Here is a 24,692-nt window from a genome sequence, read left to right as displayed (position 1 = left end):
ATGTAAAGCAACATAAAGGAGTCGAGAATTGATTTTTACTGAGATAAATTGAAAGAATAATTCACCTTTACTAAATGTCAGTGTTTCTTCTTTCATGTCTTTTTATGTGATGCTCTTTCTACCACTCGGTGCATCGAGAACAATATACATTAAGAATGAATCCTTCACTGATGTGACTTCATGATGTTCTGTTTATTATTTATGTTTGCATAATTCCATGTGTTAATAAAAAAGAATAATTCACCGGAGATACATAAAATTAAATGGTTGGTTTTGTCCCGGAGCAACTACACACTATGCTTTTACTTTATGCATATTTCTGAGAGTAAACAGAAAGTCAGTTCTGCCGAGCAATCTGATCCGACGTTGAAAGAGTATATTGTTAACTGTATTTTTTCTAGAAAGTATGTTTATTTTTTTTAAAGGGAAGGCAATTACATTTCAAATGCACTTCCAGAATTTTGTATGGCTCCCCATCATCCTCAAAGACAAAATGTTACCTAAGGATTTGAAGTTGTATAGGTCAACGTAACCTCTTGTGAAATGATTGTTCGTATTTTTGGTTTTGTATCAATATTGAGGCTCATCTGCATTTATGAAACACCGCCAGTTCTGCGAATGACAACCCTAACGCCGGTGCTAGGTGCTGTATTTCCTGTAGCCAAGACCAGCCACCTACCAGAAGAACTGGTAGGTAGAACGTGCTCTGCTGTCCCAAGTACTCACCATTTTAAAAATAAGGCTGAGGATTTAAAACGGACAACACAAAACTCCGAGATAAACCATGTGATACGCTAGGGATCACTGTGAAGAACGCGTTCATGAGGCTGGTATAAAATTTAGGCGCCTGACCTAGGAAGGCTTTGTAGCTAAAGCTGCATTTGGAGAAATCCCCATCTCCGACTGCCAGAGCCACGACCAGGAGAGGAGCGAGCCTGGCAGATGCCTGAGGTGACAAGGTCGTGCCCAGGCTGAGCGATGCCCGTGGGATTCAGCAGCAGCAGCAGCAGCAGCCGCCACCCTCATCCGAGCCAGAGAGAAGGGAAATCGTGAGACAACGCAATGAGCGCTTTCAGCCACGGGGTTCTGAGACAGAGCCGGCTGCCTCATCCCCGCCTAGACGCTTCTGCGGCTGTAGCAGCCCTGGCAGCAAAAGTCACTGCGCCCAAAGCCCGGCGGCCTATCACCCCCTCGCCGCCTCCGCCTCCCGCTGCTGAGTCACGCCGCCGCGGAGCGCCGCTCCCCTCGCCCCCTCCCGCTCCCTCGCCCCCTCCCCAGCTCCCCGGGCGCCCCGGCGGGGGCCGAGCCGCCGCCCCGTCGCTGCCGGCGGCCAGTCCGCCCGCCGCCGCCCCTTCCCTCCCTGCGCCGGCCGCAGCGCGGCCCTTCCCCCGCCGCACATGCCCAGAAGGGCGGGAGCCGCGGCGCGCCCGATCGCTGCTGTGACAGCGGCGGCGCTTTCCCTTCCGCTGGGTGGGGGCTGCGCCGCGCTCCCCCCCCGGCCCGGCCCGGCGGCGGCGGAGAGCCACTGTGCCACGCAGAGGCCGGCCGCCCGCCGAGCTCCTTCCCCGCCTCGCCCCGAGCCAGCCGCCGCGGGGCGGGAGGCGGCCATGTCGCTATTGTCTGCGCTGGTGCCCTTGCTCCGGGTGTACTACATCGGCCTCCTCGTCATCCTGCACCAGCTGCGCCGCCGCCGCCTCCGCCCGCGCTGCCCCCCGGCCCCAGGTGAGCACCGCAGCCGGCGCCGCGGGACGGGGCGGGGCGGCTGCGGGCCGGGGGGCGGCTCCGGGCCGAGGGGCGGCAGCCCCCGCCGCCGAGAAGGCGAAAGTTTGCTGCGCCTCCCCCCACCCACCCACCCCGGTGAGAGCGGGGGCGGCAGCGGCGGTGCCCCGGGCAGCGTGGGGCCGAGACCTCGCGGTCCAGCCGGGAGGGTGTGGGCGGCCGGACGGCACGGCACGGCACGGCACAGCCGCGACCTTGGCCGCAGCGGTGGGTCGCCCGCGCCGCTTCCTCCGCAGCGGGGCAGGGGCTGAGGCACCGCGGCGGCCCTGGTCCGGGCGCTGCCACCCCGCTCCTTCGCCGCGGGCCGGGCCGGGCCGGGCCGCGCCGGGCCCACCGCGCCGTCCGAGGGCAGCGGCCTGGGGGGCAGCGGCTGGCGGGACGCCCTTCCCGCCCCCGCCACGCCGGGCCCCGCCCTCGCCGCTGCCGGCGGGCGGCGGGCCCGGGCCCCGACCGCCCCGTCCGGCCCCCGGGCCGCGGCCGCCCCGGACGCGGGGCGGGGCGGGGGGCCGGGCCCGGGACGGGCGCCTGGCTGCACGCCGGCCTGACTGCGGCCTCGCGAGGCGGCGTGGGGGCTCCGCCGGCCGGGGGTCCCCGCTTCTCCTCTTCCTCTTTTTTGCCTTCTGACGGCTTCGCCTCAGACCTCGGCTCAGAGCCGCGCGGGCGCAGCCTCCCTCAGCCCAGGTAGGTGCTTGGAAGGCGGGTAGCGGCGGGCAGCCTCCCGCTGGCCCGGCCGCGGCGCCGGGCGCTCCTGCCGCCGCCGCCCGCCGTGCCCCCGCCCCGCCACCGGCCCCGGCCCCGGCCGGCCGCTGCGCCCGCGCCAACGCCCGCCGGAGCGGCTGGGACCGGTGGCCTTAGCCTCCCTGTCCCGGCCGCTCCGGGAGGGGAACGTACCCGCGCTCTGAAAACTTGGTCTTTGATACCGGCTGTCACTCGCTGCCAGCCTTTGAGCTGACAAGTGAGCGACACTTGCAGTTTTCTCCAGGGGACTTCGGATTAGTTATTTGTTGGAGAAGTTATGCTTTCACACTTCCCTGATGTGGGTCAACAGCATGTTTAATAATCACTAGAGGAAACTTTGAGTTTTCCAGAAAACAAAGATCTGAATTTCCTAATTTCCTCTTTCCTCACATTACTCTTGAAGACTTTAAGATGCTTCCGAGTTTATAAATTTAGAGCAAACTACACGTCTGAACGGACGTGTAGGGTATCATCAGAACTGAGTGTACGACTGCATGCAAGTCAGTGCCTTTAACTTTCGCTGGTTAGCAGCAAGCGAGCTTTTCTGGCTCTGTTTATAGTTTTAACCAGAGGACAGTAAAAAAAAAATACTGAGAGGGTATAGTGTTTTGGTAAGGAGATGAGGCAGATGAGGAAATTGTTTTAGAGAATATCTGAAGCACTGGGGAGGAGATGGGACAAGTACACCACACAGTAAGAGCGTATTTGTGCATTTCATCACACGTGGCTTCCCTGGGTAGCATTTTGTCTACTTCTTATTCATTCCCGGTATTTCTGCAGTAGGCTGGGATTCTCCTTTCTCATTCTCAAAAGACAGAGATAAAAACCCCCAAAACCAAGAGAACCCTGGTGATAAAAAGGGCAGATGTGTGTACAGTTTGAAGTCATCTGAGCATTTTTCTAGCGTTAGTTTTTCTTGGCAGAGTGAAGCTGGGTATTGTGCCTAGGGTGTGTAACACTTTCCAAATCTTTTTTCGAACCACACAGAAACAGCATGACGAAAATGTGACCCGAGTGTTTTGTTGCAGCCCGTTCTTAGCTGCTATTAAAAAAAAAAAAGTGTTGAATTTGGAAATGCCGGAGGAAGCCAATGAAGATCCAACCTGGGAAATGTCAGCTGCCCAAGTAGGACCAGGGCAGATTTGACAGATGCGGAAAGTTTTCTTTCAGCTCTAACTTGGGTGGTTTCTTCCAAGGACAAGTAGTTTCCTCCTCAGATAGTTGTTTGCGCACAGTTGCCTCTTGGCAGTTATCTGCTGCCTTGCTTCAACTTGCTGTGTCCAGCCATTGCTTAAAAAAGTGAATCAGCTTGTCAACGGGAACTTTTTTACCTAGATTAAGCTTGTTTCCATAATAACTTCAAAATAGGGACTGCAGTGCAACAAAACCCAAAAGTTTTGGTTAGAAGATGCTTAATTAAAGCTTGGATCAGTAAATTACCCTTGCTATAAGAAAATGCCGAGTAACTTTTCTAGACAGTAATCTAGAAAGGTGTGTATGTTTAAGATTTTCTATATCTTTTCAAGGGGGTGTCCTTAACTCTCACAAGTTATTGTCAGGATGCCTTCTTGGGGAGAGCCTGGAGGGGGGAAGCGGGGCTGGGAAGGGCAGGGCAGGGCGGCGGAGTCAGCCATGCCTCTGATCGCGTCTCCTTGGCACCAGTTCCCCCGTCAGAGTTCCCACTCTTCATGCGGCAGCGGTGCAGCTCTGCCATGGAAGGTTTAAAACGGAGGGATGCCCGGTGGCTCGTCCTTGAGCTTCGTGAGTGAGCAAAGGGGTCTGGTGTCAGCGCGGCCCTTCTGCCTCTGAATTTTCCAAGGAAAGTTTGCTTTCTTGCACTTGCTGGGAAGAAGCGTTCAGGATTTCAATTCAAGTAAATCAAATCAGTTTCGTTTTTCTTTTCTTTTTTTCTTTACCCTAACTTAGTCAGAGTTGCATGCTCTTGGCATATGCGCTTTCTCATGGCTTTTACAAGTGACCATCTGTTCTGTCGCATCCTACTGGAGTTCATCTAATTTTTATAGATGGGATTCAAGACAATTTTTTGGGGAGGGAGGGCAGTTTGAGCTCCGAAATCTAGATTTAGTGCAAAAACTTGGTAATTGTTTTGAGTTGCAAACCGAAAAGATAGTAATATTTGCTATTGAAGTGAGCCTCTCCCCCTCAATACAGTAGGGAAGTTGGTCTGAAATTCTGATCTTGAAGCTCTGGGAAGGGAAATACAGAGCTGGCAGGATAAACGGGGTGCAGTCAGTGATTGCCTCGCTAACTAAAATCGGTGTGCAGAAGTAAAGAGGAACTTATGTTTAACTTATGTTAAAACATTTTTCCAAATACTGATTACATAAACGGTATAACTGCTGATATGGAGTGTAAACTGTGTTAGTGTTCAGTGGTCTAAACAATTAATAGTTTCATTAGAAATTACTGCTTGGATGTGTTTTTTTACAGTGCTTAATCTTAATTAATTGGAGGAGGAAAAAAAAAAAGTCCTGCGTGACTAAAGACCTTGATATAAACAGCTCTTTAAAAACAAAAATTTGATCAGTGGATTGATGAAAGACAAACTAATATTAATTGTGACACCAGGATATTGACGCTGGAAATGTGGTCACTGAAAGACATCTTACTGATAACAAAAACGTTTCATGTAACAATAATAATTTCTTCTGCTATTTTAAAAGCTTCTCAAGGAATTTATTTGGCATCTTCCTCCTGCATTTTCTCTTCTATTGTATGTTTCATTGAAATTTGGTAGGGGAAGACTTCAGTGCTGAATATTTTCTAGTTTTGAAGTCCTTAGTAGTTAAATTTGGTACCTGTGATGTGTAGAGGACTGGCTCTGGAGAAGGTGGTAGTGTGGCTGAGGTTCAGAAGGCCTTAAAGCTGACTCCTGTTCTTCTTAAAAGTGACTGAGATATCATTCATATTTTTAATTTGCCCCAATTTCTAGTTAATTGGTATCATCACTTGTACGAAGTTTCTTTACAATGAATTGCGAAATATTAATTTAGGAACATGCATCTCTTGATTTTGATTCACGTATTGAGGGCTTTTACTTTATATGAGTAAAGCATAATGATAGACCGAGCACTCCCTGCTCAAAGCTGTGCGAGCTCCAGGTTGTAAAACATCCAGAGGTGGGCAGAGAAGCGACCAGGTAGGAAGGATTGTCGGCAGGCAAAAATAAAGTTGTATCTAACAATTAAACCCTCTCCCCCACGCACGCACCTGAGAGAGTCATTTAGGTAGTTTCAGAAGCAAGGTAACACTTTTTTTTTATGGTTGCCCCTGTGCTGAACGAGGCAAGGGTTGTGTGACAACCTACCGTGTAATTAGAGAGGGTGCCATTGCTGTGCACACACAAGGGGGCAGAGCTAAGGTTGCAGGCTGGCTGCTCACCCCACATTTCCTCACACCCCCGTGCTTGGTTTCATAATCCGAGTGACTCTCATATGGGTTTTGAACCTATTTGGTTCGCCACTGGGGAAACCGAGCCCTGCCTGGTGCAAGGGTAGCACTGCTGCCCTCTGCAACGTGTGTCGTTGCTGGCATGTCGATATTTTGGCCCAAGCCCTGCCCTGGAGAGGGGAGTCGTGGGTTTGTGTTAGGAGAGTGAGAGGGGTCTGCGAGGTGTGAGGAGGCAGCACTGCCCGCCCTGGGGGGAGCGGGGATCAGGTGCTACGGCCAGGAAGCCTGGGCCCTTCCTCCTCCTCCTCCTGTGGCGGCTGGGTCTGCTGTGAGGCCAGCAGTTGATCCTGTCTGCAGGCTCTTAAAAGCCTTGGCCCTGGTACTGGTTGGTGGTGTTGGCCAGCTGCATGGAGGAGGCGAGGAAAACAGCAGCTTCTCCGAAGGTGCGCTCTGTTTCAGTGTGGGTGGGAATTCAAGGGAGAAAGGAAAAGGCACGTTTGTAGCCTGAAGGCTTCTGTGTGTGGAAGAATTTTCAGCAAACAGAAGTGGCACTATTTTTTTTATCATGGGAAGTTAGGCAAGCTAAAAGAGAGCATTTCCATCAGCTGCCCTTGTAACAAGCTGTGGCACTTCTCAAAGGCCATGAGGTGTTTCATGCCCAATGGGTTTCATTCTGCAAGGTGCTGGTGTCTTCAGTTTGGCTCAGAATTGAAGCTGCTCTGGTTTTTGCCAAGCCTAGGGTATGAACACTTCGTTTCACTGAAAGAGGAAAAAATTACCTCTTCTTATAGAAAAATGAGAGGTGTGTTTTGTTTTGTTTTTATTTTTTTCATAGTGCCAGTTATGCTGTATAACACTTGAGGAGAGGCAGGGATGATTAGCAGTTTCTATTCGAGCTGGTATGACAGCTGAAGTGTGGTTTACAGCATTATAATAAAGGCTGTGTTAATGTTGGCGTATCCTTAACTCTGGCAGTGCTACTCTATGCCGCTATCACCAAGTGCCAGATCCATCTCAAAATGATGGCAAAGCTGTAACATACATAAGAATGAAGGCTGGGGTGAGCCTGTAACACTCCCTTGCTCTAAAATAACTTGTATTTTATCGGTCTGTGATGAACTTGTGATCCAAGGGGTGTCATACTAATTTTAAATATTAAAGACACATCAACTCTTATTACAGTGCCTTCCTCCTTGCTTTCGGGAACTGCCATGTAACTGCAGAGGAAACTGTAAGATTTAATGAAATACTGGGAGCCTCTATACTTTCTCGAGATGCCATGTCATGGATTGAAATGGAGGGATCTAAAAGCAATAATAATGCATACTGATAGGACATATCTTGTCGATGCACAGTCTGATGCTATGGCAGGGTTACATCATTATATATTACACACTTTGTCTTTCAAAATCATCAGTTTTTATGGGATTGCATACCTTGGTGCTGTTGATAAGCACATCTTTGGAATTAGATAGCATTACCATCTTCGATCAGTAGTTTATCCTGGCAAATTAAAAGGCACTGAATGAATCACAGTAGAGGGCATGCTAGTAGTCAGAACATTGCCTCCCCTCAGGGAAAAAAAAAGTTTTATACCCAGAAGTAAATCTTCAGAACAAATCCAATAAAATGCGTGACCTGCATCTCTCATTCTGCTTCTAAGCGAACAGCTGTGTTTAAATAAATATGTTCAGTCTTGGTAAACCTGTCTTTGGTTTTTCATTCAAGACATTCAGAAAGTGCTGCAAAATACCAGCTATAGTTCAGAGGGAGAACGTCTTTTCTTGGGAATGTTCATCGACAGCAGAAAGCACACGGGAGAAGCTTGCACACTTACTTTTTTTTTGGGGGGGGATATTCCCTTGCAGCAGTATGAAAAAGTCAGATTGTTTCTTCCTCCCCTGACCAGCCAGTCATAGCACCCGTGGATTTCTGGGCTTGGGCACAGGTGCAGCTCCTGACGAGCAGAGAAGGAGCAGTGCTGTTGCTTTCAGTCTGGTTGCAGGGATGCTCCTGAAGTCTCTCTCCTGCTCTCTTCCCCTGGATTTTTGTGGAGGAGGTTGCATCTGTGTTTAAGCAATGGCTTCCTTCTTCCCTATCCTGGCCAGGCCCCTGGCAAAGGGCTTGATGCTGTTGCGGTGGCTCAGCTGGTGGTGTGGAAGAAAGGGAGAAGCATCAGCGTGCAGTCATGCTGTGCTGTGGCTTAGCTTTTTGGTGTAGCGAAATCAGCTCTGGCGGGTGCCAGCTGCCAGCACTGTGCACAGAGGCGCTGTAGGCCTCAAGTTGTACTTGCATGTGATCATTTGCACAAGAAGCATTTTCCTGTGCAGGTATTTAGGTTCAGATTGCCAAGTCTTGCCTTATCGCCACACTCATCTTTAGAGTGCCACCCCCTCCCAACTTCTGTAGCCTTTTGAAGAAAATACAGCAAAATTATTTTCCAGCTGATGTGGATAATAACATTTATTAGTGCTTCCCTGTCTGCTTTTCCTGTAATTATAATGCACTGTTATGCCAGGAACCACAATTGTGGACTAGTAGTTCAGGAGATGGCTTTGATTTCAGAAAGAGAAGGACAGGAAAGGTGTCGGACACGTATTGTTGATCTGCATGTAGGTTCAAACTCCTTTTCTGTTTATTTCAGTTGCATAACATCTTTACATTTCAGAGCAGATTAATGCCATAATTTGCATCACAGTTTTTTTTTTTTTATTTTTTTTTTTTTAAAGCAAATGCTGGAACAGTTAAATCAAGCTAACAAAACTTCTTTCAAAATAAATAAACAATAAAACCTTTGCTCCTTCAGTATCAGGTTTCAATTGAAATAAATGTTAACAGTGACGTTCAGTAACTCTTAGGCAAGAGGATGTTGGTCTAGCCCTAACTATAACTTAAGAGGCAATAAAATGCTATAGCAGATGACCAGTTTGTGTGACAGTAATATATTAACTGTGGTGGTGGTGGTTACACTTTCTCTACCCAGAATTTATGTAATTCCAGAAACAAGGTGTACTCAGGTCTTCTAGCTCAGTTTCACAGCAGAATGTGTTGTATTAAAACCCTTTTTAATTTTTGACATTCTGATGGGCTTCTTGTAGGTCACACTTCCTGCAAATATCATCTTTAAATTTGCAAATGTAATTAGTAAGGTAGGTTTCTTGATACATTCGCAGAAACGCTGATTTCACATAGTTAAGTGTGGTCAAACTTGTGCTTTCTCATTGTATCTTTATCTTACTGCCTTTATCAGGTACTCATTAATGAGTGAAGGATCAAAAGGTGGGACGGTGGCCAAGAAGCAATGGAGAATAAAAGTTTAGAAGGTTCCCCATCAGACCTAAAGTTAGTGGCTCACCCGAGAGCAAAGAGTAAAGTGTGGAAGTACTTTGGGTTTGATACCAATGCAGAAGGATGCATATTACAGTGGAAGAAGATCTACTGCCGTATTTGCATGGCACAGATCGCCTATTCAGGAAACACGTCCAACCTTTCCTACCACCTTGAGAAAAATCACCCCGACGAATTCTGCGAATTTGTGAAAAGTAATACTGAGCAAATGAGGGAAGCCTTTGCCACTGCATTTTCGAAAATCAAGCCAGAGTCGTCGCAGCAGGTTGTCCAAGATAGCCTCATCATGAAGACCTACCAGAACTATGAAAACAAAAAGCATCAGGAACTGACATCTGCAGTCATCAGCTTAATTTGCGAGGGCATGTATCCGGCCTCTATCGTTGATGAACCCACCTTCAAGGCCCTCTTGAGAACAGCTGACCCCAGGTATGAACTTCCGAGCCGGAAGTACTTCTGTACAAAAGCTATTCCTGAAAAGTACAACGCCGTTAGAGAAATTGTGCTGAAAGAGCTTACCGAGGTTCTCTGGTGTGGCATATCCACGGACATGTGGAGGAGTGAGAACCAGAACAGGTCATACGTAACCGTCGCGGTTCACTTTCTCAGCAGCAGTCCTGCCAACTGCCTGGCGGTGAACTCGCGGTGTTTAAAAACATTCGAAGTACCGGAGGATAATACTGCAGAGACTATTACGCGAGTCCTTTATGAAACGTTCATTGAGTGGGGGATCAATACAAAAGTCTTTGGTGCTACGACAGATTACAGTAAAGACATTGTGAAAGCTTGCTCTCTTCTAGATATTCCCGTACAGATGCCTTGTTTGGGGCACACTTTTAACGCAGGAATACAACAAGCTTTTCAGCTCCCCAAACTCTGCAGCCTTCTCGCCAGGTGCCGAAAACTGGTGGAGTATTTTCAGCAGTCTACGGTTGCAATGTACATGCTGAGCGAGAAGCAGAAGCAGCAGAATATTCTCCACTGCATGCTGGTAAGCGACCGTGTTTCCTGGTGGGGAAGCACGCTCGCTATGCTGCAGCGCCTCAAGGAGCAGCAGTTTGTCATTGCAGCTGTTCTGGTGGAGGACAGCAACAACCACCACCTTATGCTGGAAGCCAGTGAGTGGAATACAATTGAAGGGCTGGTGGAGCTGCTGCAGCCTTTCAAGCAGGTTGCAGAGATGATGTCTGCTTCAAAGTACCCAACGATCAGTATGGTGAAGCCACTTCTCCACATGCTTCTGAATACTACCCTGAACATCAAAGAGAACGATTTGAAAGAAATCAGCATGGCAAAGGAGGTGATTGCTAAAGAGTTGTCAACCACCTACCAGCACACGCCTGAGATAGACATGTTTCTCAACGTTGCAACTTTTTTGGATCCTCGCTACAAAAAACTGCCTTTTCTTTCAGCCTTTGAGCGGCAGCAGGTTGAAAACAGAGTGGTGGAAGAAGCAAAAAGCCTGCTGGAGAAAGTAAAAGAAAATACCTTTAGGACTGAAGAGAAATTCTTCACTGTTTCAGAAGAGCCCCCTGTGAAAAAAATCATCATCTCCTCTACTCCTCCTCCTACCAGCGTCATCAACAACATGCTTGCAGAGATCTTTTGCCAGACGGGAGGTGTGGAAGACCAGGAGGAATGGCATGCTCAGATTGTTGAGGAGTTGAGCAACTTCAAGTCACAAAAGGTCCTTGGTTTGAACGAAGACCCACTGAAGTGGTGGTCTGACAGACTAGCGCTGTTTCCAGTTTTACCAAAGGTTCTTCAAAAATACTGGTGTATTTTGGCCACAAGGGTCTTCCCTGAACGCCTTTTTGGTTCTTCTGCTAATGTTGTAAGTGCGAAGAGAAACCGGTTAGCCCCAGCTCACGTGGATGAGCAGATCTTTTTGTATGAAAACAGTCGGAATGGGTCTGAGGCAGAACCGGAGGACGAAGACGAAGGAGAGTGGGGTTTGGAACAGGAACAGATTTTTAATTTAAATGACTCGGTAAATGTAAACAACAATTTCTTTAATATCCGAGACAGTGGGTTTGTTTAACAGGACTGCTGCGGTACATTTAATAACAAAAAAAAAAGGTATTTGTCTTAAGTTACCAAAAATACTTCTGTTTTATGCTATGAATGCTGTAAATATTGAACAGTTGTAACAAACTTGATTTAGCTTCCATTGTCTATGTTTTTCCCACTGTCTTAAAACATGAATGACTTATGATTAAATAGCACTGAAATGAATGAGGAAATAAATTCTACAAAGACCGTGATTTCTGACTGTGCCCAGATTTCAGAAAGCACTTATCCATGTGCTTCCTTTCCACTTGCTTCAGTGGGAGACAAACACATGCTTATGTGCTTTCTATCATAAAAATATTTTCCTGAATTAGGACCCTGAACAAGGGTGTTTTTAAGATTTATGCCTCTGTTTGTAAATCCTGTGTGATTCAGGATGTTAGCTTTAAATTTGGGATTTTAAAACATTATTTTTAAAATCCATAAATCTGAGCAGTGAATATTTTTAGTGTATTGATGCTATGGAATGAGAAAAGATCTTGAGCCTGATTTTCTTTTTCACTACCTCATGTCTTAGGCCTGGTCTATGCTAGAAAAGTTCAGCTGGTATAATTCTGTCAATTAGGGGACTGATGTATTATTATTTTAACTGATACTGTGCTGGCATAGGCTGTAGTGTGGATGCACTTACACTGGGATAAGTTATTTTCCTTTCCAGTATGGTGTAAATGGTATAAACACTTCTAAACTCGTATTGCTGTGTCCACATTAGTCCAGTTTTACCATTTAACTGCAGCAGCTAAATGGCAAAACCTTTTTTTTTTGTGTGTGTGTGTGTCTAGGCAAGCCCTGATTGTAATCTCTTGTGCTTTTACAAAGTGGTAGCGAAGTGCGTGGGGTCGGGGCAGCGTTGTTTTACCTTTGCTTTGTGCCGATGTTAGGGCTGATGCCACGCGGTGCGAAGCAGGCGAGGCATCAGGCCCCTCGGTGGCGGAGGGAGGGAGGAGGGAGGAAGGGAAGGAGAGGGCAGAGAGACGTGTATGGGCCGCAGGTCTAACAGCCTGTCTACGTTATAAAATCCTTAACCTCTTAATTTAAATGGGGACTTTGCCCAGGGTAGTTAGAAAACTTTGTTGGCAAGAAAAGCAAAATAAAAAGCTTTAATATTATGTATATATATTTAAAAGAAGGGGACCCCTCCATTTCCCCACATGTACTTAGTGAGTCTTTAAGATTGTTTCTTACTACGTTAGCACTTAAAACCTCTTTTTTTTCTCCTGTCTCTTTTTGATTCAGTTTGTAGAGTGGACTTCAGTCTGGTCCAGTCTAATGTTTCAGTACTCTTTCTGAGTAGTTGTTGTGTATTGTAATTGCTCCCTTTGTGTCTCTACGCCCAAGTGTTTTAAGCCCTTTTGAGAACTTGGCAAACAAGAAACAAAGAAAGAAAACCAACCCAAACCCCCCCATCTCTTATGAAATACTGCAGGTCATAAACAAGATTAGAGTTCACACTTAGCACGGAGTGGTATGGCAGCCAGCATTTTTCCCTGAGGTGTAGAGGAGGACTCTTGGCATTGTCCAATTATAGTCAGGGTTTGCTTGGGGTTTTATTTTTGTTACTGGTGTCTTGCCCCCCACCCCGGCTTTTGTCTACGACTATGTTAAGCACAACCTTTCTGGAGAGAGGTCTGTTGAAGACTGGCCATTACTGTTCTGGAGGAAGAAAGTTGTGTTTTTTCATCGCGGTGGTACCCATGGATGTTTGGTTGTAGAAGGGACCCAGCCAGGAGGAACGTACAAAAATGAGAATTGCGATGGAATTGAACCTATTGCCAGATTGCTTGTTTATATTTTGCTTTAATAGTTTTTGCAAGTTTGAGGCCTCTGTGTTCTTTGTAGGTGGCGGGAAGGGGCGGGTGGGTGGGTGGGGAGGCAGGGCAGAGTTTAGAGTAAAGGAGCAGTGGAGTAAATAGTAGCGAAATACCTGGTACGTTTAAGCCTGGGAAAAATGGATTTAATAGGTGGTGTGGCCCGTGTTTGGCTGTCAGTAAGCCTGGGTTTTCACTCTCGAGCACCCTGCAAATTAATTTGCACTTGTACAAAGTACACACATAGTGCATCCCATTGAATGTTGCTACTCTCCACTTCCACAGAGAGGTAGGTGTATGGGATTGCCCAAGGTGCAAAACACAGGCTTGGCCTAAACTCCCGCGGGTATGTAGGCTATCTGTGAGGGTAGCAAAATGAAATTATGGAAGGGAGCGAGATACAGGAGGTCCCTTTTTGATGTTACTTGAGCTCCTGTGACACCCCTGTCAGGAAGACCTCTTAGTTTTTAAGTCCATTGAATGCTAGCTGGTGTTGGTTGTGTCCACTTGCACCACCTCCACCTGCTACCACCACTGCTAGTCCTCGAGGAGCTGCACAAATGCTACTGCAAGGCGTGCGGATCCTCTCTTACACAAGCATAATTCAAAGCCGTGCCCTCGCAACGAAGGCAGAGCCCAGAGCACCGCTCCCCTGGTCCGTGTTCAGCCTACCCCTCTTGGCAGCATCCATCTCCCGTTTCCATCTTTGTCCTTCTAGGGCTAAACGTATGCAGTGACACTTACAAGCAGTTTTACTGATATCGGTGCAATGCACTACTCTCTTCCTTCCAGCTTCTCTTTATTTTTTGGTATCCAAAATAAAACTGTAGTTGGTTCAATTGATGTGTCTCAGCATTCTTTTAAAAAAAGGAGAAGAAAAAAAAAAGAAGAAAATAAAAAAGCCATTGTTAGTCCTACCCATTGTTTGTGAGATTTTTATTTAATGTTCTAAGCCTGAAATATTGTTAAATAAACCAGAAAAATAAGTTAGTTACTAGATTACTTGTCTGATGTGTGTTCATATCTGCAGCACTTTATAACTTTGGACTCTTCCGCAATAAGGGGAGGTTACATTCTAAGGTTTTGAAGCTATGCATTTATTTTCCTTCTGATCCTGTAAGTTATTTAAAAAAAAATGCTGTACAAATTTTTTGGATTAAAAAAATATGAAGATGAAAAACGTCAGAAGTTTAGACGGTTTCTCTCACTTAAATACGTGTAGTGTTTTTCATTTAACGACATAATTTTCTGTTGTTTAGTTGGGTGGAGAACCAAAGTTGCAGAGCTGTTTTAAATATTGCTACAACGTGAATTAAACCGTGGTGTTATTGCCAAGGGTGGGCCCAGAACACATTTCCAAATTACGCTATTAAGTCAGATTTATGTTCATGTTTCTTGACGGCTAATTTGAATCCACAGCCTAATGTTTCCTTTTCTCTTCGGTACAGCTGAGACATCTTTTTGGAGGGGCAATAGAGGAACTTCAGCTTTTGAGTGCTTTCATGCTGGAAAAGTGAATTTTTAAACAGGCTCTCAAAGTACATACTTCATGTCAAAAGAAGAATTGCCTTTTGCCACCAGCTAAGTATTTCCAATTCAGGTTTAAAATTCAGTGGGCTGGGCAAGGTTTCTTAGGGTTAACAACGTAACTGAAGGGAGTTTTGTGTGACTGACTGACCAACCTTTGCATGCGTTTCACCTCTCTGCCGTCAGGGATTACTGTGAAGACAAAAGGAAAACCCCGAGTCAAAATGAAGTTGAAAAGGTGAATTTTTCCAGCAAAGCATGTCTGAGATGCCTTGGTTTAAATGAAGGGAATAAAGTTCTGGATTATTTGTGGAAAGGGCATATTATTTTAAGTTTCTATTGCAGCACTGTATTAGATTAATTTGGAGGGTTTTCTTTAATTAATGTCATGGTGGTCCAGTTAGCTTTAGAAGAGCATTTGTATGCAGGCAGGAATATTAAAAGCAAAAGAAATGTTACTTAGTTACTTGTAATATTTTATAGGACTTCTGAAAACTTAAAAGTGACATGTAGTTCATGATTCTGTCCTTTTTGTGTGATAGCTTAAAAAGAAGGGGCTGCCTGAGGACGTCATTTCTGAAGGAGGGGAAGCATACAGATTTTAGCACAGAAGTAGTGTATTTTACGTATTCCATGACAATTGGGTAAAGGGAACTTTATGGTGGAAAAATTGCATTTTAGTCTCTGCACACCATACTCCTTTCGGTGGTGTCAATTTCTGAGTGTCCCTCTCTGAGGATGATGTCTTTCTGAAGGTCTGGAGATCCCAGTTCTGGTGGTGCAGTGCTGTCTAGTCTCGGCTGTCTTTTTGGCTATGCTGAGAAGACTCTCTTACTTTTGTTCCTGGTCTCTGTTATGTTTTGTGGCTTTTTATTTTATTTTTTTTTCCCCTCAGGCCCAGACTATATGGTCTGTGTCATATTTCCTCCAAATTATTAGTCTTCTGCTAAATTCAAGATGTGTTGTATTTTTAGGGGATGTAGAGAAGTTACAGAAATTGGCTTTGCTGTTTTAAATAGCATTATTTTGTGCTGTAGAGAGAACTTTATAGTGTATTTGTATGTCTGCCTTAAAAGCACATCAGTAAAGCATGTCTAGTGACTTGGTATTACTTAAACTGGAATTTCAGAACATCCCTACAGTTGATGCATAATGATGTCATTTTTACATACAAAAGCATTTCCTTTAGGTTGAACAATAAAAATCAATTAAATAATATTTTCACTGCTTCTACAGTCATTTTCAGTGCCCCTGCAGTCGGGTTAAAATGCCTCAAGGGAACTGAGTTTACTATAAAAAACACCCAAACCACTGTCTTTCAGCTTACCTTGTGTTTTAAAAACTTTTTTAGTGATACAATTTGATTTATATATTTTTAAAAATGTAAAGGCTGTTGCAGAAACTGTTTTCAAATGAGAATCCCTCAGACTCTGAAATGTTAATACTATGAGTTTTGAGCGTTTATATTGACATTTCCACACAGGGCGGTATTGATTTCCCTTGCTGCCAGAAGAAAAGGTCAGTGTTCACAAAAGTGATGCTGCCATCTGCAATGCTTTGAAGTAGTGATCAGATGTATCTTTTTTTCAGAGGTGTTGAAAAGACTATTACCTGCTGCACACGTGTGCTGGTTTCCATCCATTACAATTAGTACTTAGTTCCAGTGACTTTGATTTGCAAAATCCTACTTTATCTGTCTCGCACTCCTCTTGTCGTTTCTTCTCTCCGTGGCCCTGCCGGGTGGAGAAGCCCTGCTCCCCATCGTGTTTTTCTTCTCTTAGACTGTTCATTGAGAGCAGGTTAACTTGGTTTAAAACGAGTTTAAACTAAGTACTTACTGCAGTTCACTGGGGCCACAGCGCTTGTGCTGTGCTGCGAAAAGGCAGAGCCAGTGACTCGTCCTCCCACAGCGACGTACACTTGAACACTGCTCAGCGGGACCAAAACTGACTACATAAGTGGGAAGATACTGGGGAATTGGGCTCAACACAGCTAGGACAATATGGTCAGAATCAAAGTCATAATAAGCAACAGTAGTCCTTATTGTGTGTGGGGGTAGAAACAGGATCTGTGCTGCTTTGGTGGTTTGGGTTTTCAAGGTAAATATCTTAGCATGATACTAGTTTGTGCTCTGGGCTGAAGCTGTGCCTGGGAAAGTTTTTGATTATTCAAATACTTCTGTATTTAATGCTGACATAGAAAAGAGTGTTCTGTGGCATTCAAATAAAGATTTTATGCAGAGGCTAAAGCTACAGTTCTTACTTGATAGATGTGTTGGGGGTAACATTTATAGTGTTTTTACTGTGACAAATACTGTGGCCAGAGGTACATGTACATTCAGCTGTCAGAAGCGGTAGGGCAGTCCTGTTTTTAAGTGTAACAGAGACACGAGGGGATACTTCTATTTGAAATAAATTAACTAAGAAATGCTGTCTTTATTTTAGTGCTTTTAGGTAGAAGACTAATTAAAATGCATCTGTAAATGTTTGTGGTAGTCTAACACTTTATCTAGATCTATCTGTAGAGGATTAATCCCTTTGGTTTACTTAGTACACTCAAAGTATGACTGCATTTGTCCATAGCTGTATGTGCATGATGTCATGTTCAACAGTGATTCCCCAAGCAATGCAGAATAAGGTTATTTTTAAAAAGGCAATTTCTTTGATTACATACGATTTTCTGAATATGTCATTATCCCCAAATGCTTGCAGTCAGGAATAAGAAATTAATTTTTTATTTCTCCGACAGATGCCGCTTTGCTTTTAAATTTTAGACATTTTGTTTCTCTGTGCATCACCCTGTCTTTATAGACACTGCAACTGAAAGGGTTTCATTCTCTTTTAACGTGCGTTTTTCTCATGAGTCATCAGTGAGGTTTACAGTGACAGGAATTTAGAGTCATAACAAGAAAGATGTCAAGTCAGCATCAGGAAAGCTCATGCCAGAAACATCCCATGTCATGAATGCTGTGCTCCAAGGGAAACCTTCATCTTCTCAAACGCGGTTTTCCGGTGTGTGTGTGTGAAAAAAATAAAGTGCTTTTGCAGACAATACACAGTTCTGTTTTCTGGGTGATAGTCTAGTTTGCTGTGGGTTTGCGTGCTGGGATGCACTGGGGGGTTTGGCCCCAAATTTGGGTTTCTTCAGCACACTGCAGAACTTCTATGAACAGGAAGAGTTTAATAACAATTAAATCTGAAAAACTCAATTCCTTCATTGGTGAGAAGAAATAGGAAGTGGGTCCACCTAGGAAAAATACTGAAATTGTAACAGGAGTCTGCAATTCCTGTCTGAAATCCTGACAGCATTTAAAAATACTAAATGACTGACCGTCCCGTAATCTGACATTTCAGAACTGTGTAAAACAAATGTTTTACACACTTCTTGGTGTTTCCATGCTGCCGTCAGTGAGCTCCGTTAGCTTCAAAACCCTGCGCTCCCAAATGGCCAGAGAGGAGTTTTCAGCAATAAGTGGAAAAGAAGGGAAGAACAAGCTCTTATTGTATCCTGTTTTCTAGCATGGGAAGCCCAGGCTGAAGTGGCTGTTTCTGAATGATATTTTGACACAGCCTCTCTCATTTACCACAGACACACATTCACGTGCAATCCAAGAACTTGCACTGATCAGAAATGTGGCAGGTCCCAAGGGAATGAGTGCTGTGGTGAGAAAGAGCCAGTCTTGTGGATGCATGGAGCCTTCTGTGTGTGGTATGTACCTTTTCTTGCCGCTGATTTTAAGCCCTGTTTTATTTCCTGTGCAGGTAGTGTGTACGTTAGTGCTAGTCTTTGCTGTGTTATTTGCTGTGTGGCTCTTACATTCAAAGTGTAAGAATAGGAGAACGTTACCTGCGTTCTTTCAAGACGTGAAAGTAGGCAGAAGTTCACCTGTGCTGTATGTGGTTTGCTGACTGGTTTGCATGAACAGTAGGTTGAGGATGATATTTAGCTTCTCCCATAGAGCTGTGAATGCAAGACTGGCATTGCTGCTAGGAGATTTCTCCATTCCTGGTCAGAGAACTGAGGTGAGAAAAGAACAACCTTGTGCATGTTGTATCTGAAAGTATGATGCAATCCCCAGGTGAACTTGGAGCGCTCACATGCACTAGCTCTTTTGTAGTCTTGCAAACAGACTAACCACCTTGTTCATGCCCTGCCCATTCCACCCCACCTCCCCTTCATTACTTTGGCTGATGTTTGCAAAGATTTCACGGTTCTTTTTGGAGAGATGAATTCACAGATAATATAAGAAACTATTTGTCAGTTGTTAAGAGCATTGCATATGCTTTTTGTGCCTTTTTTGGCAATGCATATTAGAGCTGATGGAAGATAAAATTCTTTTTTTACCCAGAGGCGGGATCCACGCACGTCTAAAGTAGGTTGTCGTATGCGGGGACTGGTAAACTCTTCCTGCAGTGAGGGGTTCAGCTCAGTCTGCAGTGTTGCTCTGTTGGCTGTGCTTCTGGCCTGTCTCTAGGCTGTTTAGGAAAGTTGCTGTGCTCTGCAGAGGGAAAACGGATTCCGCTGGAGTATTTTCCCTGTGTTTTTGTGTTGCTGGGGCTGCTTTCTGGTCTGCACGTGCCTGAAGGAACGGGGTGGGCCAGGGCTTTTCCCCCGATCCTGCTCCTTCCCTGGGCTGGTTGACTGCCTGGGAAGAGGATTGTGCAGAGGATGACACTGCTGGGTAATAAGTTGCAAACATCAAGACTACGAAATTATTAATTCATTTGATACTTATTTTTAGGCTAAGTTTAAAATGATACAAGATGTGGCCTAAAAAGGAGCCTTCAGACCCTCTGCACTAACTCCTTGAGTCAGCTGTCCAAATATAGATTTAGGGATTTAATCTCTAAAAGCGATCCATTTTGTATGCTCTGCCTTCAGAACCACTAGAAGTGCCAGCATCACAAGTGTATCTCTTTAAGTATCTTTTAAATAATGGTATTTTGAGGTGGGCTGTGTATGCGATGCTTTTTTAAATACAAAACACAAGTTTTCATCTTCCATGTATCCATTTTGTCTTCTGTTGTGCTTCAAAGGCTAGTATCCACAGGATCGTTCTGTCCAAAGTGAGCTGTTCAAAGACTTTAGGTCCCAAATGTAGGTGGGCTTGAGAAATAAGAGAAATATTTTCCCCCACAACTCATAAGCTGGAAGTCTTAATTATTCTGTTCTTGAGGGAGGCAACTGCAACTGGGTTCTACCAAAATATGGGAGACCATGAAATGTAAATAATTACGTTTTTTTAGGTAAAATTCTGAGAGTAAAAGGCTTAAGCGTGAGCACCCCATTTTCTGCCCTGTTATCTGCATCATAGCAATATGGAACCGGACCCATGGTATTTCAGTGAGTGTGCAAGCAAAAGAACAACCTTCTTTTATTTAGTCATTATTCTGCTTGTGAGGATGTTTCAGTTTAGATGATTTAGTCTTAACAAGCATAAAATCAACAGTTTCAGCAGGTGTGAATGAGCATTTTTACTCCTTGGTCCTTTCTTCTTTTATAAACAGGAACTTTTGCTCCTTGTTAATGTAGAACAAAGGAAAGAAGGCAAATGGGGGTCCAATATTATAGGTGGAAGGTTGGGTGTTTGCTTCGTGCTCATGCAGCTGGAGCGCTGATGGATTTCAGAGCCGGGCGATGGATTGTGTTTGTGCCAATAGGGCATTTGGGTCTAAAGGTGGGCAGATGGTGTCTTGCAAAGGATATGTGGCCTTTGCTTTCAGGTCAGCACTATGCCAATAAATGTGATACTTCACCTTGAGCTGTTGGTTGTGCAGTTAGGAACTTCTGCAGTCACTCAGTGTCTCTGCTTTTTTGGGGCTGTTTGAAGTAGGATCTGCTCGGTTAGGTGATAGAGCAAACTCTGTTAGCATTAGAGATGCTGCAACTCAAGACAATGAGCTATAAAATGTAATTGTTCCTTTACATTATAAAAAGAGTTGTTTAACCAAATTCCACTCAGTTACGCTTCGTTGAAGGCACCAGGGGTTGTAGAAATGCAGCTGAGGAACGTAAAGCTTTACTGCTGGGGCAGTTGGGTGGGTGGAGGTCTTCAGTCGCACAGGACTTCGTGCAGACTCCACCATGAGGCTGCCTGCGTGGGGCATGTTGCAGAACCAGTCATCTTACTTGGCTTAGATGTGAGCGCTAAAGCAGCCTCGTAAAGTTTTGCAAGGCCGGAAGGCAGGAGGAAGTAGCCGTGGACCCCGTGATGTTATTTTTGGAGATATTTCTGTAGTAGTCGTAACATGTCAGTTTGCTTAGACCATACAGATACTGTCCCACCATAGATGCTTTACCTGGGGCTCCCTCGCTCAGCGCTGGAGTAGTGTTGAAGTTACATGGGCACTGACGTGTAATTCTTGATTCAACTCGGTTATGGTAAAGCTTTTAGTGCATTGAACAAATAAAGTCTTATGAAATATTTTGATATCTGTGTTACTAAGATTATGTGGTTTTGCCTTGCCTTGCAGTCAGGGCAAGATTCAAGATTTGGGCAGTTATGGAGCATAAATGTTATAATTATATATAGACACACACAGCCCCCTCTTGGTGTTTTCAGAAACTGTCGCCTGACAGTTTCAAGCTTCCCATCCTTGCAGTTTCTAAATTACAGATGTCATTACAGACACAGTGATTTTGGGTTTGTGCCTTTATCATAATGTATGAATTACTGCATTAAAACTGCAGATGTGGTGGAGTAAAGCAAAGTTTAAATGGGGTTATCACCAGCAAGGAAAGGAAATAGTTGACAGCTACTATTCCTAAAGCAAATAACCAAAAAAGCAGTGATATTTTGCGTCATGTCAGGATTGCTTTTAAAAAAAACGAAAGTGACATAGTTTTGTAATAAAATTATGATGTCTGCTGTCCTTTCACTGTATTTGTGCTCTGCTAGGAGAGGTTTGATGCTTCACGGAAAACTCATTGGGCAAGAAAACTACATCCCCCATCCTACCCAAAACACCGACCGAGTTGTGTAAGGCTGAATAAGAGTGCTTGGCTCTGATACACTTCTGCTTTTTGTAGTGTGACTATTTTCTGCCAGAGTGTGCTTTCTGAGACACGGACATTTCGCCATCTGAGGGAATGTCTAACCATGATTGCTAACATTACTCAATATTTTAAATTAGCCTGGAGAAAAAAAAAAAAGGAAAGTTGGACCTAAAAAACGCACTGAACTTGTTTCTGAAGGAGAACCTTAAGGGAACAGTTAAAACCTTTTTTTTTTTTTCTTTTTTCTTGTTGACACATTGGTAACATGGTGATAGAACTAAACACCCTCCAACTCTACGAGGAAATACTCATCTCCTATAAGCTCTGTGTTGAGTTATCTTCTGTGACGTTAGCTTCGCTGGCATGAGAAAACGAAGTCACACCAGATGAAAGCAAAGCTCGGTCACCTCTGACGTCGGATCTCACGCCAATGTTTCTCACACACACAGGCCAGGGATTGGAAGTTAATGAGCCTTATGAGCGTTCAATGAAATTAGGATTATATTTTTAATCTGCCACAGTGTGTCTAAGTTGAGTGCTGCGGGCAAGGGTTTAATTGCTACCTCCGGCTGCCCGGGCGCAGTGTGCCACAGCGGGAGGTGGGTGATGCTCCATGGTAGCAATTTGTACCGAAACAACTGATATTAGGGCCTGTACGCCGAGTGCTTTACAAAGCCAATCCAGAAGATGTTCTCTGGGAACCTAGGCAGGTTATTTTAAAAACTGAAACAGATAGTTCTGTATAACAATATCTTAACAAACGTGTCAACCTGTCCTGGCTAAGGAAATTACAGATGAGTTGGCGTCAGATGTTGTTCTTCAAAAAAAGTTCAGTGGTACCATTGCAAATGGCTTATAAAGGATGCAACAGTCTACATATTACACAGAATGAAAGCGACTTTCTAAATATAAGTAAAACATTAGAGGCACTACATTTTTGCAAGCCAGGACTGACACAGTGAAGAGATGAGTTTGTAATTTTTTTACTGAATGTATTCCAGTGAACAGAGTGCCTGCAAACCAGTAAGTGCTGGCTTTTTGGCAACTGGATATAACCTGGATAACTGGAAATGAAACGTCTGTGCTATGAAATGCTTCTTCAGCAGATACACAAGGGCTTCTCAGACATATTTTTCCAAAATAACAGCTGGTTAATGAATAAAGCCATCCAATGTGAATACAGATATCATCTAACCTGCCTGTTGGAGTGTTTCTGTGCTAATTAATGCCACCACCTTAAATTTATTAAATAATTAAATTAAATAATGCTACCAGCCTTACTACCACCACTAGACCACCACAAGTCTTACTTATGCATTCGTAACTGGAGTCGCGGCATTGCACACTGTGCGATTTTAACATTGAATAGTCTGCTGAAAATTAGTAGGAAAAAGGTCAGGAAATGCAAAATCCATGTTATCTTGATGATGCCGTACTTCCTAATTATATGGTACAGATATTTAAAGAGCAACTAACTCGAGTCAGAAGCAAGTTTCAAGAGCTGCAGACACCGCCATCAGTAGTGCCTGGTAGGCGCTGGTAGAGTTCTTTGCATTTGGTTGTAGGCATGCAACTTTATTTCTACTCTAGTTTCTCTAGTTGATCTTTTAAAGTCATGATGTATAATCATCCAGCACTGCAGGGAGGAAAGGGATATTTGAAGATACAGGGAAGTGAGTGTAAAACACCAGAATAGGTGGGCAACATTGTAGCCTGGATTTCAGCTTCAGCATGGCTGTTAGGGTTATGCTACAGTGGTATATGGTCTTACTTGGTTATACACTAATTTAATGACCTTTATTGGGATTTTTTTCTATTACATGTAGCGTATGTTCTATCCAACTCTTCCACCTCCATTTTTAAAGTGATGAAAAAATCTTATTTTCTCAATATTTACTCAGTAAAACCAGTCATAAAATGTTGTAGTGAGACACAGGTGAAACCCATGATTTTTTCCCAGTCTTCTTATCCAATTTTCAAAGAATTCTTTTTCTTCCTTAAAAGGAAAGCATATACATACCCACATACGTATACAGAAAATTACTGTAATCCAGCGATGAGGTCCAGTTTATTCAGTTCAAATTCTTCCAAGCTGCTACCCTCTGCTGTAAAGGACAAAGTCATCTTTACAAGTGCAGTCCCACTGACGGCTGGCGCACGGTTCCGCTGAGAGCTGTGGTGACAGGGACTGAGGCCGGGAGCCACGGGAGCCGCCACAGCGGCTTAGCAGGCAGCGTGTGGCTGGCACGGGCCTTCTGCCAGCAGCGGCTCTGCAGGTGTGATCTGTTGCTTGTAAATGCATTGGGGTCTGTGTCAAAATGGGTTTGCAACATGCTCCTCTGGCTTGGCTGGTGGCAGTTTGGAGGGGAGATGCTGAGACCTCTTCTTCCCGCCGGTCCGTTGTGTGTGCAACAGCAAAAGGAGTGGGGAAATGCGAGGCTGGCAAAATGCCCGCGCTCCCTGGAGAAACATCACTGCCGTCACAGGAGTGTAGATGGTGCGATCCTGGTGAGTTGTTCTGGGTGTCCCTCTTGATACCGACATCGCTCCTCTCTGCCTCTGGTTTGACTGTAACTACTGCTTTTTTACCTGAACACTTGTCTTCCCCAGGCTAAACCTGCACAGGGCTGGCTTTGCCGGTGTACTGCCGTGCTGGGCAAAGCACTCCCTTATAAAGGTACCACATACATTAGCAGGGCAACACTTGCAGAAGAACAGCTTATTCAGTAAAACAATGTTTTTCTGCTTCCCCAAGCAAAATAGGGAATGCCAGTAACTGTCTCTGGAGTAGAGCATGGGCTTTTGCTGGTACAGGAGTGCTGGTCACAGACTGCACCAGGGCATAGACACCTTAGCCAGATGCTGTAGCGTGCCTTGGGGCAGAGGTGGTACTGTGGCCAAAATGAAAGTGTTGTAACCCTCAGCGCTGCTGGATTTTCTGTATGGGAAGTTGCAGAGCTTCAAATGCAATAAAAATAAATGTTGATGCAAGGACTCTAGTAGCTTTGCGGAGAC

At 44.8% G+C, this 24,692-nt stretch overlaps 2 protein-coding genes across 3 annotated transcripts in view; both read left to right on the top strand.

Annotated features, from left to right (window-relative positions):
• Positions 1–1,579: 1,579 nt before the first annotated feature.
• DHRSX (dehydrogenase/reductase X-linked) overlaps positions 1,580–24,692 on the top strand; it is a 168,609-nt gene continuing 145,496 nt past the window's right edge. The window contains exons 1-2 of one of the 2 annotated variants that reach the window (XM_059823697.1): positions 1,580–1,717; positions 2,402–2,460. In XM_059823697.1, coding sequence (XP_059679680.1) covers positions 1,608–1,717; positions 2,402–2,460 — 169 coding nt within the window. In that variant the 5' untranslated portion in view covers positions 1,580–1,607. Of the gene's footprint in view, positions 1,723–2,401; positions 2,461–24,692 lie in introns of both variants that reach the window. The other variant, XM_059823706.1, reaches the window with a different exon arrangement.
• ZBED1 (zinc finger BED-type containing 1) lies at positions 9,226–11,330 on the top strand. The gene has a single exon (XM_009820965.2). It carries the CDS (start codon positions 9,230–9,232, stop codon positions 11,315–11,317), a length of 2,088 nt encoding a protein of 695 aa, XP_009819267.1. The 5' UTR covers positions 9,226–9,229; the 3' UTR covers positions 11,318–11,330.

Source organism: Gavia stellata, chromosome 1 (genome assembly GCF_030936135.1).
Source record: "Gavia stellata isolate bGavSte3 chromosome 1, bGavSte3.hap2, whole genome shotgun sequence".
Lineage (NCBI taxonomy): Eukaryota > Metazoa > Chordata > Aves > Gaviiformes > Gaviidae > Gavia > Gavia stellata.
Note: the sequence above shows the minus strand (reverse complement) of the source record. Positions and strands in the feature narration are given on the sequence as shown.